This window comes from Rosa chinensis, chromosome 6 (genome assembly GCF_002994745.2).
Source record: "Rosa chinensis cultivar Old Blush chromosome 6, RchiOBHm-V2, whole genome shotgun sequence".
Lineage (NCBI taxonomy): Eukaryota > Viridiplantae > Streptophyta > Magnoliopsida > Rosales > Rosaceae > Rosa > Rosa chinensis.
This window is the reverse complement of record NC_037093.1, coordinates 14,811,998-14,823,834: the sequence shown is the minus strand read 5'-3', so window position 1 is coordinate 14,823,834 and position 11,837 is coordinate 14,811,998. Positions and strand designations below refer to the sequence as shown.

The 11,837-nt window shown below is 39.3% G+C and overlaps 1 protein-coding gene across 1 annotated transcript; it reads left to right on the top strand.

Annotated features, from left to right (window-relative positions):
• Positions 1–7,960: 7,960 nt before the first annotated feature.
• On the top strand, positions 7,961–9,091 carry LOC112173399 (CCG-binding protein 1). The gene is made up of 3 exons (XM_024311013.1): positions 7,961–8,262; positions 8,365–8,438; positions 8,538–9,091. The coding sequence occupies exons 1-3, from the start codon at positions 8,043–8,045 to the stop codon at positions 8,850–8,852; spliced, it is 609 nt and encodes a 202-aa protein (XP_024166781.1). The 5' UTR covers positions 7,961–8,042; the 3' UTR covers positions 8,853–9,091.
• Positions 9,092–11,837: the final 2,746 nt, after the last annotated feature.

The following is an 11,837-nucleotide window of genomic DNA, read 5'->3' as shown; positions in this document are numbered from 1 at the left end:
GATGGTGGCTTTTCTCCGAAATTGGACATGAGCAAGGCCTATGACCGTACGAAATGGTGCTTTTTGGAGTTTGTTTTACTTCGGTTGGGTTTTGATGAATCTTGGGTTGCATTGATCATGCAATGTGTCACTACCGTCAGATATTCTTTCTTGTTGAACGAGCAATCTAGAGGGTATCTCACTCCTACCAAGGGCCTTTGTCAAGGGGACCCTCTATCTCCATATCTCTTTTTATTATGTGCTGAAGTATTCTCTGCCTTACTAGAGCGGAAAGTTTTGAATGGGGAGTTGCAAGGGATCAGTGTCTGTAAGGATGCACCTGTAATACATCATTTATTATTTGCCGATGACAACTTATTATTTGGTAAGACTACTTCTGCAGAATGTTTTCACATTAAGGAGGTGTTGAAAGATTATGAGTTGGCCTCGGGACAATAGATAAATTTCTCAAAAAGCAGTATTGTATTAAGCAAGAAAGTTCCAGAGGTTGACAAATAGGTTATGGTTGGATATTTAGGAGTTTCTATTGAGGTTAAGCATGAAAAGTATTTGGGTCTACCTACCTACTTGGGTTGCAACAAAAACTGCTTCTTTTTCTTACATCAAAGAAAGCTTGAGCAAGAAATTAGCAGGTTGGCAAGGTAAAATTTTAAGGGGCTCTGAAAATACAAGGACAGAATATGATTTTCTGGAAAACGGGGATTGCAGTGCACTAATCAATCCTTACTGGGCAGATATCAGAAATAACGAACCAAACACCAGATTTTGGTTACGCAGTGAAAACCTCAAGTATGAGATTAAAAACACTGCGGGGCTCTTACTCTTGAGAACCCAAAATAAAGATCATCATATTGAAAAGGATATGTTCTTTTACAAACTTTGAATAGCACTAGCTCGGCTATAAGATTCACACAAAATCTAATACAAAGTTTGTCTTCCTTCTAGAACTCCTTCACTTGAACGATCTTCAAATCTTGTTCTTCTTTCTTCACCGTCTCCCTACTGATCTCGAGAGAGTATTATGCATATGAAACTATGATCACAAACACTTATACATGGACCAAGTGTTTTGACTCTTTGTGAAGACACAAACTCAAACAAACATGCAAGACTCTATCAAAATTCTTGCCTCTATAGATGTGTGTATAGACCGTGTATATTTTCTGCTCATATAATAGACCTGCGGCAACTACTCAAAGATGATGCAAAGATTCTACCCTAATTCCCAATTAATTTGGAAAGAAACTTCCCATATATGAACTCCAACAAATCTTAAGGGAAATCAATTAGGAAGACAAGTCCTAAAAACCCTAGGGCATCAATACCACGATTTTAATACTCAGAAAAATCTTTTATAGACATAAATACATAAAACCTAAAACCTACTTTCCAAAAGCGGACTCCACATAAAACTGACAGCTCACTCGGGGATTGCAACACACGTTGCAATCCCATGCATATGCAGATGCAATTACCTGTGGCTCTCCGAGATCAGTAAAGGGCTTTGTCATAGTTTTGTATGGGAATGCCAATACGATATGTACAAGAATTGTACCTACAATCTCCCCCTTTGGCATTCCTATACAAAACACATTTAATCCATGCAAACTCCCCCTCAACAAGTACAGGAGAGACATCACAATTCATCATATTTTCCTGAAACACTTATCACACAATTGGTAGAATTCACAAGATAGAATAATGATACCACTGATTAAACATAGCATGTAAATCCAACAGATCACACAACACATTTAACATCATATATTTCTCCCCCTTTTTGAATAGGAATGACAAAGGCAACGTACGTAGCGGAAGCGATAGACACTAGCCCAAGGCGAATCAATCAGAGGAAGATAGTTCAAGTATTAATACTCCCCCTAAATGTGATCATGTTATGAAAGATGCAATAATGAAATGCAAACACACAATGAGTGGGTTGTATCCAAATGCTAAGAATAGATTTAATTCGCATAGCTTTCCCAACAAGAGCAATACCACTTAACCATAAACAAGAGTGCAACAAACAAGTTCACACGAGTGAATGGATTCCGACAATCACAAGGTAAGATAGAGAGTGATCGAGTATTCTATACCTCTTGTTGTGAATAGTGAACATATCTCAAGATGGGGTGTGTAATATTTGTGGAAACCTGAAAAGCAAGGCTCACATACGAAACACATTTAAGCACATAAACTTTATTCCCCCCTTATAACACCGTGTGGGCATGATTTTGAATTTTTCTTTTGGCCTTTCACACAAAGTAACATTTTTGCTCAAGAAGACTACGACCCATGTAACAAGTATTATGCTAGCAACTCCCAAGTCAGATGACTTTAGGGTACTAGATGTAACAAGGACATCCCAAAGAGCACATCTACTTAAGTCAATAGTTTCACAATCCACCGGGGTGACCAAACCATTCCCGTTTCTTCCCAATCCTCATATCGTTCGTCACGACCGAAGCCTGTTTACTTTGGGAATAGCCTGGCCATGCTCCATTAACCAACTACATTTTTTTTTTTTGGTTATATAACAAGGAGCAACCAACAAGAGTAATTTCGTACATGAGCAATGAGAACAAGCCAACCATCAATTAAGACTCACCACCACTTAGAGTATGTGTGCATGTGAGGATTCAAGGTGTAGAGAATATGTTGTTCAAGCTCACAATTACAAAGTGACGTAAGTACAAGTTCAACACGTGCTAGGCACCTTATTGCACACACATTTAAGGAAAAGAGTATGGCCCTTGTCAATCTAAGTTCAAAATAATCTGTCAGACACTCGGGAATACAACCCACTATTTTTCAATCCTACATTTCCAGAAACTGAACCTAACAATGCAGAAACTTAAAGAAAATGCACCTATACTATCATGAAGACATACACCATGAATACATGCAAAATGGATCAAATGAAGTGAGAGTATCAATACTTAGAGCATCCACCAACGGTGCTTCTAAGTGATTCAAATTGAGATATGTCTAAAGGCCTAGTAAACGAATTAGCCAATTTGTGATCAGTAGGAACACAAGCACGCTCAAGCATATTATCAAGATTATCCATATGAGTAGAAAAATGATTGTTTGAACCTTTTTCAATCCAGATTTGCTTCTGCTTCGTTTTTGTTTCCAGATCCACGGGGATTGAAGCCAGCTTTGCAATCCTGGTGATCAGATTCAGACCCTCTTTCAACTCAGCTTGCAGCGAGGCATGTGAGTTAATACCCATCGTTTTCCTCTTATTTTGAGTAACCCTGCGAAGCATATTGCACCTAGGACGTATGTGTCCTAATTTTCCACAATAATGACAAGTAGGAACAAAGTTTTTGGAGTTGTGAGTATACCTGGGCTGACAAAGTTTGTCAGGACTTACCTGAGCAACCTTTTTATAGGTTTAAAGGTCCAATTTACGTTCTAGTCTTTTGGGCAATTTGGGACCAGAATCAATGTCTTCTGAAGCATGTGATAGACCCAGCGAATTTTCACCTTCCACACCTTTTACAAAGGTCAAAGGCTTGCATGACTCACCTTCAAACCCTAACCCTTCTTTGTTGCCGTGAGTTATACCAAATCCTATCATCTTGGAGACCTTTTCAGACCCTATGGAGAACTTGTTGAAGCTTTCCTTGACTTTAAGCAACTCATCCTGCAATTTCTCATTTTCAAGGGTTAGTGAAACATTTAAAGTGGATTGAGCCTTGACTTCAACCTGCAAAACATTAATTTTATTAATGAGATCACCATGTTCCTTGTCCCCAACTTCAGACTTAACCTCATCCTGCAAAACTTTTATCTTATCAACAAGGTTAGTACGCTCAACGTTCCATTCTTTTAGAGAAGTTTCAAATTGTAGCTCAATTTTCTCTTTTTCTTCTCTTAAAGAATCAACTTCTTTTTCAAGTGTATAATTTTTTCGAAGAACAATTTTCGAAGCTTGATATAATTGCTTACACTTGACATTTGTTTCCTCATCAAGGGTATCATCTTCTAAGTCAGAATTATCAGAAACATCAATATTAAGAGAGGAAGTAAGAGCAAGATTTACCTCTTCACCATCTGATTGAGAGCTTTCATCACTATCACTCCAAGTAGATTTTAGAGCCTTGTTTCCACGCAAATTATACCCTTTATTGCCACAATTGGCAGCAAGGTGACCAATTCCACCACACTCAAAGCATTTAGGTTTGTCAGGCAAAATTTTCGAAGAGTTTCCAAAAGATTTTTTATTTTTCAGAAAATTTTTGAACTCTTTTGTCAACAACGATAAATCCACATAATCATCAACAACATCTTTCTTTTTAACAGAAGAGAAAGCAATATTTTTTACCTTTTTCTCGGGCTTGATCCTCATCTCAAAGGTTTTGAGATTACCTATAAGTTCGTCAAGAGAATAGGTGTCCAGGTCTTGAGTCTCCTCTATTGCAATTTGCTTGGCTTGAAATTTTGAAGGAAGAGCTCTGAGAAATTTCTTGACTATTCGATGCTCCTCAAATGGATCATCAAGGCTACAGCATTGGTTTGTCACATTGAGAAGTCGAGCATGAAAATCATCAATTGATTCATCTTCCCCCATGGTCATATTCTCAAATTCCAATACGAGTCTTTGAAGCTTCTGACCTCTAACCTTCTTGTTTCCCTCATAAGTAACCTGAAGTAGATCCCAAGCTTGTTTGGCTGTGTCACAGTGGCTAATTCTCATCCTCTCTTTCTTGGACAAAGCTGTGAATAGTGAATTCCTTGCCTTAAAGTCACAAGTTCTATCACGAACTTCTTCTTCTGTCCATTCCTTCCTAGGTTTGAGAACCCTTGCAGAGGACCCTTCTACTTTCTTTGATTCTTCGACCTTGGTTGGGTGTTCCCATCCATTCTCAACTATATTCCACATGTTTTCATCTTGAGAGTAGAGAAAAGCCCTCATCATAATCTTCCATTGTGAATAGTCTTCACCATCAAACAAAGGCGGGCAATTTATAGAACTAGAGGCTCTGTTATATTCACGTTCCATCCTTGACCACGGATCAACTAAAAAAGCTTTAGAACCTGCTCTGATGCCAAGTGAAAATACAAGGACAGAATATGATTTTCTGGAAAACGGGGATTGCAGTGCACTGATCAATCCTTACTGGGCAGATATCAGAAATAACGAACCAAACACCAGATTTTGGTTACGCAGTGAAAACCTCAAGTATGAGATTAAAAACACTGCGGGGCTCTTACTCTTGAGAACCCAAAATAAAGATCATCATATTGAAAAGGATATGTTCTTTTACAAACTTTGAATAGCACTAGCTCGGCTATAAGATTCACACAAAATCTAATACAAAGTTTGTCTTCCTTCTAGAACTCCTTCACTTGAACGATCTTCAAATCTTGTTCTTCTTTCTTCACCGTCTCCCTACTGATCTCGAGAGAGTATTATGCATATGAAACTATGATCACAAACACTTATACATGGACCAAGTGTTTTGACTCTTTGTGAAGACACAAACTCAAACAAACATGCAAGACTCTATCAAAATTCTTGCCTCTATAGATGTGTGTATAGACCGTGTATATTTTCTGCTCATATAATAGACCTGCGGCAACTACTCAAAGATGATGCAAAGATTCTACCCTAATTCCCAATTAATTTGGAAAGAAACTTCCCATATATGAACTCCAACAAATCTTAAGGGAAATCAATTAGGAAGACAAGTCCTAAAAACCCTAGGGCATCAATACCACGATTTTAATACTCAGAAAAATCTTTTATAGACATAAATACATAAAACCTAAAACCTACTTTCCAAAATCGGACTCCACATAAAACTGACAGCTCACTCGGGGATTGCAACACACGTTGCAATCCCATGCATATGCAGATGCAATTACCTGTGGCTCTCCGAGATCAGTAAAGGGCTTTGTCATAGTTTTGTATGGGAATGCCAATACGATATGTACAAGAATTGTACCTACAGGCTCTGGTAAGGATTTGTTGATAAGGGTGGTAGCTCAGGCTCTCCCATCTTATGCTATGAGTTGTTTCTTATTGCCGAAAGAGTTTTGTGATTCTCTACATCAGATGTGCGCTCGTTTTTGGTGGGGGAGCAAAGATGACAATAGGAAGATTCATTGGCTGTCTTGGGAACGTTTGTGCATACCTAAGGAGGAAGGAGGGATGGGATTTCGTGACCTGTATGGCGCTATTGGCCAAGCAAGGATGGAGAATTCTGCGTAACCCCAATTCTTTGGTTGGGAGATTACTTAAAGCTCGTTATTTTCCTAATGATGACCTCTTATCTGCTCTTGTAGCTTGCTGCTCTTCTGCTTGTTGGCGCGGTATTTATACTGCACGGTCTACTCTAAGGAGTGGGGTGAGGTGGAAGGTTGGTGATGGTTCGAGGATCAGAATTTGGGAGGATGCATGGCTCCCAAGGCCCGCTTTTTTTCAACCTATCAGGTACGATACCTATTCTCTAGTATTAGTTAGTGAACTGCTATGTGATGGACAATGGGACAAAGAGTTGATTTCAGCTAACTTTGATGAGGGTGATGCTTCTCTTATTTCTTCTATTCCTCTTAGCTCTAATCATGTGCCAGATAGGCTAGTTTGACACTTTGATCTGAAAGGGAGGCTTACAACTAAAAGTGCATATAGACTGGCAGTTGGTACTTTATATCCTAACACAACGGCTAGTCCTAGTTCTGAGGTCTCGGTTCCCATTTGGAAATCTATTTGGGCAGCAAAGATTCCAGGTAAAATCAAGGTTCATGTTTGGAAAACTTGTGCTTCAATTTTACCTACAATTACTCAGCTTAGAAATCGAAAGGTTTACCTTCAAGATGGGTGCTATTTCTATAATGATGCAGAGGAGTCTATTGTCCATATTAGCAAGGAGTGTGCCTTTGTGAAAGATTTGTTCAATTTTTTCCCTTCCTTGCAGTCTGTTTCGGCAACTCCAATGAGTTCTATGCTTGATTGGTTAAGTTTCTGTTTCTCTTGTTTGTCGAATGAGGATTTTGATCTATTGTTGATGCTTATCTGGGGAGTTTGGAAGGAGAGAAACCAAAGGGTTTGGTCTAGTAAATTCCATTCTGTTGCACAAGTTCAGTTCTAAGTGATGTCTTTGTTCCATACTTTCAAGGCAGCTAATGTGAAAAATAAGATTACATTGGGTAGGCAGGCTAAACCTTGGTGTCCTCCTCTTGCTGGTTGGCTAAAAGCTAATGTTGATGGGGCGTATAATATGCATTTACGCCGTGGAGGACTTGGAGTAGTTGTTAGGGACTCTTTGGGTGATATAGTGGCTGGGGCTTGTTGCAGGTGTGATGATGTGATTTCTCCATATATGGTGGAAAACGTTGGCTGGTCCTTTGGCATGCAAGATTGCTTTACAGTTTCATGTAACTCCCATCATTGTGGAGTCTGATTGTCTACAGTTGGTTCAGGCAGCTGGAGATGATATTTCTGAGATTGGGAGGATTATAGATGACATTTCTTTGGCATTGATTTCTATGGCCGGATCATTCCTCTGCCATGTTTACAGAGAATCTAATAAAATTGCTCACAAGTTAGCTGGTAGTGTCCTTGTTTCAGGGTTGCAAGTGTCTTGGGGTGGGATTGTCCCTCCTGTACTTGATGAGATCCTTTGTAACAATTAGATCTCATTAATAAAGTTTATCGTTTTTCTCTTCAAATAAAAAAAGCTCGAAGCTCTGCTGTTTTCCAAAATTCCGCGACCCCCACCTGTGGTCCCACGTCCACACTTTCCCACATAACTTACCTTTAACGGTGACAGCAGCGCCTCAAACGATTTCTACATCCTCCACGTTACAGCCTTTCCATCACAGCACTGTGATGTTAACACCCCTCAAATATCTTTAGAAAAAAGGAAAGCAAACAACACCCATTTAAAATATCTAATCCTTATCCACTCAGCCCATCGTTTACTATAAAACAAGCACCTAAACCGAACCCAATCATAAATTAAAAATCTGAAACCGAAGACCAGAAGCAAAACCAAATCTTGAAGAGAAAGCAAGGTTCTTTGAGCACGATGATGAAGTCAGTCTTGCTTCGTTCTTGTCCATCTTCTTCTCCTCTTCTCTTCAAATCTCACGGAGAAGCTCAGCCTCAAAAAATGGCTTATTCCACTGTTCGTTGCTCTTCCAGAAACCCAGCTTACATTCCCAAGCTCGAGCCCTTCAGCCGCTCCAAGTTCGATCGCGCCATTAAAGGCCCTACCCTGATCGAAAAGTGCGAGAACGAGCTGTCTGGTAAGTAGGGTTTTGAATGCACGATCTAATCTATTGTTTCCTTACTAAGGTTTCGTTGGCTAATCGATGAAATTTGTTTTAACTATTGTGAGTCTGGTGCAGATTACTGTTCGACGCTGGAAGGTGATGAGTCTTATGGTTGCTGGAGAGCGTACTTTGAGCTCAAAGATCTTGAGGTATAGATCATTTTGTATCTGTTGAAAAAAAGAAAAGAAAATAAGAACCACTTTCTCTGTTTTTCTTGAATCTGTTCTGAGATTTTGATTTGGGCGCAGAAAGAGACGCCGAAAGAAGATGTGGAGAAGTTGATTTTGCAAGCAGGGGGAATAAAGTCATTAGTGGGATGTTTGCATGGAATTGCTGCAATTCAAAAGGGGAAGACGTATGGATTCAATTCAGCAAAGCCAGTGGAAGAAGCAAAATCAAGGGAGAGGCTATGTCCTATACCAGATGGGTTGCCGAAGTCAGCTGCTGAGCTAGAGGAAGAGGAGAAATCGAAAATGCCCGATTCTGCCTTCACCAGGCTTCTTAGGGTCAAAGGGACTCATCCTGCGTGGTATTCCCTGGCCCCTGACCATGAAACAGATTGATGGGTTTGTCAATTTTGTGAACAAAGTGCATATGTTTCATTATTTTGGGTGTGTGTATATATGTAGGATTAGGGGTTAAGATGGTGTGGTACTGGTGTTTGCAGCCTTATAGATGTGGGATGTTTTGGTTTGATTTCCCATCAAGTCTTTAGCAGAGAACTTCCTTGTATGATTTCTTTTATTCCATGAAGTTCGATGAATAACATTCTAGTGCCTTCCTGCTTGCACTTTCAACCTTATCTTCATTCTTTTTTGGTATAAAAACCTTATCTTCATTTTAGCAAAACCAGAAAAGAGAAACGGAGACCTTATCTTCTTTTGGTAATACATATCACAGTACAATGAAAAAGACAGTGCGGTCGATATAATTAAAGAAAGATTTCAATAATACGAGCACAATGCAAGTAATCATGACCCAAAAAGAAAAAGAAATGTTAGTCTCTTTGGTTTCAAGGAACAGGAAAGAAAAGGTTGTTGATTGGGAAGATCAGAGTAAAACCATCCTACTAGTTAATGTACTGGTCACTGGACCATCTATACTTATCCTATTCAGATTCTCATACAATAGTAAATCAAGCAATCACACATGAATAGTTTATCTAAATTACAGAATCCTCCTCACAAAGAAAACTTGATTTCTTTAGGTGTTCATCATTATGAAACCAAATGCCACAACACATTGTCTTTCTCATGTGGTATTCAAACATTCCATAAATATATTCAATTCCATAGCCCCATAGTTCAGTATTGGATTGCCCAAGAGAAATATCTGGCCATTAATCATCTTTTAATTACAAATCCTGGTCTCCAAAAAAACTCTCCTTGACATCTGAGCAAGAAAAAAAGGGAAAGCCATCTGCTATCTTCTGCTCATTACTAATTTAAAACCAGAACACAATCCACAGAAACTGTCATCCACATGTGGTACAAAAATCGCTCTTGTTTCCCTCTAGCATATCTGATGCATGAGCATATGGGAGTCAATTAAGTGACTTAATATCAGCCGAAGTCAAGGGAGCTCTTCTACAAATAAATGCAGATTTTTATTATTAATTGGGTAGATTTGATATTTCTGTTGTTATTTTTTTCATTTAATACTTGTCTTTGTTTTTATTCTACTCTTATGTTATTTAAGTAAAGAGGTCTGGGGCGGTCTTAGGCTATGGGATTCCGGCGGTGCACTGCCGATCCTAGTCGGCGATTGGTGGAAGAGAGGTTGGATGCAGGCACGATGGGGATTGTTGTTGCTGGGTTTCACTTGGATCTGGTTCAGGTGGCGACATCGACATCGGCCAAGGCTGGCTTCTGCGTCCTTGCACGGTGACGGCTGGGCTTTAATTTGGTGGCTGATTTGGTTGCGGTCACTGCCGGGATCGGAGATGGCAGAGCGTCTTGGTGCCTTGCGTTGGGTGCCCAGAGTAATCGAGGTGTTCCTAGTAGGCTGGTGTTGGGTTCACACCAATATGTTGGTCAAAACTTTCCCACGGGTTTGGATTTGGGACCCGGGTGACCCTTTGCCAGACTCTGTGTTATGTTGGATTATCCCTTTGAGTGTGCTGCGGTTATTTTCAGGTGGATCGAGCCTTCCTAGATTCTACAAAAAGTCTTGGCATAGTCACGCTGTGAGTATCACAATTGCGTGCATTGGCGAGCAGTGTTCTTTATGCTGGGTCGAGTTTAGGTTTGATTGGTCTGCTGATCTTCTGCATGCCCGGATCGCAAATTCTGATTGTTGGGTCTACAATTTTCAAGGTCATGACAATGGTTCCGTTGTTGGTAATTATCTTGAGGATGATGAGGATTTACCTTCTGAATTTGCTAGTTTTTCTAGAAAAGTTTCAAAGCAGAGTTTTATTGTACAAGAACAACCGGTTGATGTAGTACATCTTCTAGTTTGTTCTATCTTAGCTCTAGCACCTAGGCGTTTCTTGTCTTTGTATGCTCCCCATTGGGATGCCCTCTTAAGCGATTTCAATCGCTAATTCAATGAACTTTTCTTTCAAAAAGTAAGAGTTCGTCATTTTTGTAAGAGAGCTTTTTGACATTGAAATCAAAATATAGCCGCTTTTACAGCAGCTTATAAGAGTTGTATTCTTCTTATTTCTGGTGATGTATGCTATTAATTTTAGACTTATGTCTTAGAACCCGTAATTGATGAAGAAAAGGTATCAAACATAGGCCTTTAACAATCACTCAACAGACAGTCAGACACTAAAAATAAGAAGGAGCAAACTCGTAAAATAGGGCAAATCCATGCCACAATTATGACTGATTTTATTCATAAACGGTTACCTCAAAACCCTGGTATGAAAGTTTTTAATAACAGAATATAGCTTCAACAGATTATACCAATGTGAACTTGAAGCAGATCGAGGCAATACTGCAGAAGCGGCATACCAGTATAGACAAGCTTCATTTGGTTTGTACTAATTTTAATTTAATAAAGTAGTTATTGGCAGTTGCTTCAATTTTGATTTCTATTCTGAGTCAAGGAATCTTGCTCTTCCAAGAATGGGGTGCCATTGCTTGTGGTGAGTTCCAGAAGTCAGCAGTTAGTAGAAACTAACAGCAATTTAGGTTCAATTGCTTTCAAGTTTCTGATGATCTCCATTCTCCCTCCCTCCCTAAAAGAGTTACACTGTGGCCCAATGGTGGAACTTGAAAGTTATCTTTGGAGGGGCCAAAAAAAAATATAATAATTATTTTTAAAAATAAATATAAAATATTTTTACTACTTTTCTAGGGGAAATGATCATTTACCCAATTTTAGGCTAAAAATTGCCCACTTGCTCCACCAACTGTTTTTTAACCCCATTTACCCAAAACACTCTAAGGGATTATTTCCTCTTTACCCAATTAATTCTTTTTTATTTTTTTTAGACTTTTTTGCCCTCTCTTTCTTTTTCACTTAGAGGGAGAAGTCATCCTCCACCTTGCCGACCTCCGGTGACCAGTGGCAGGGCGCCGGCGACCGGTGATTGGAAT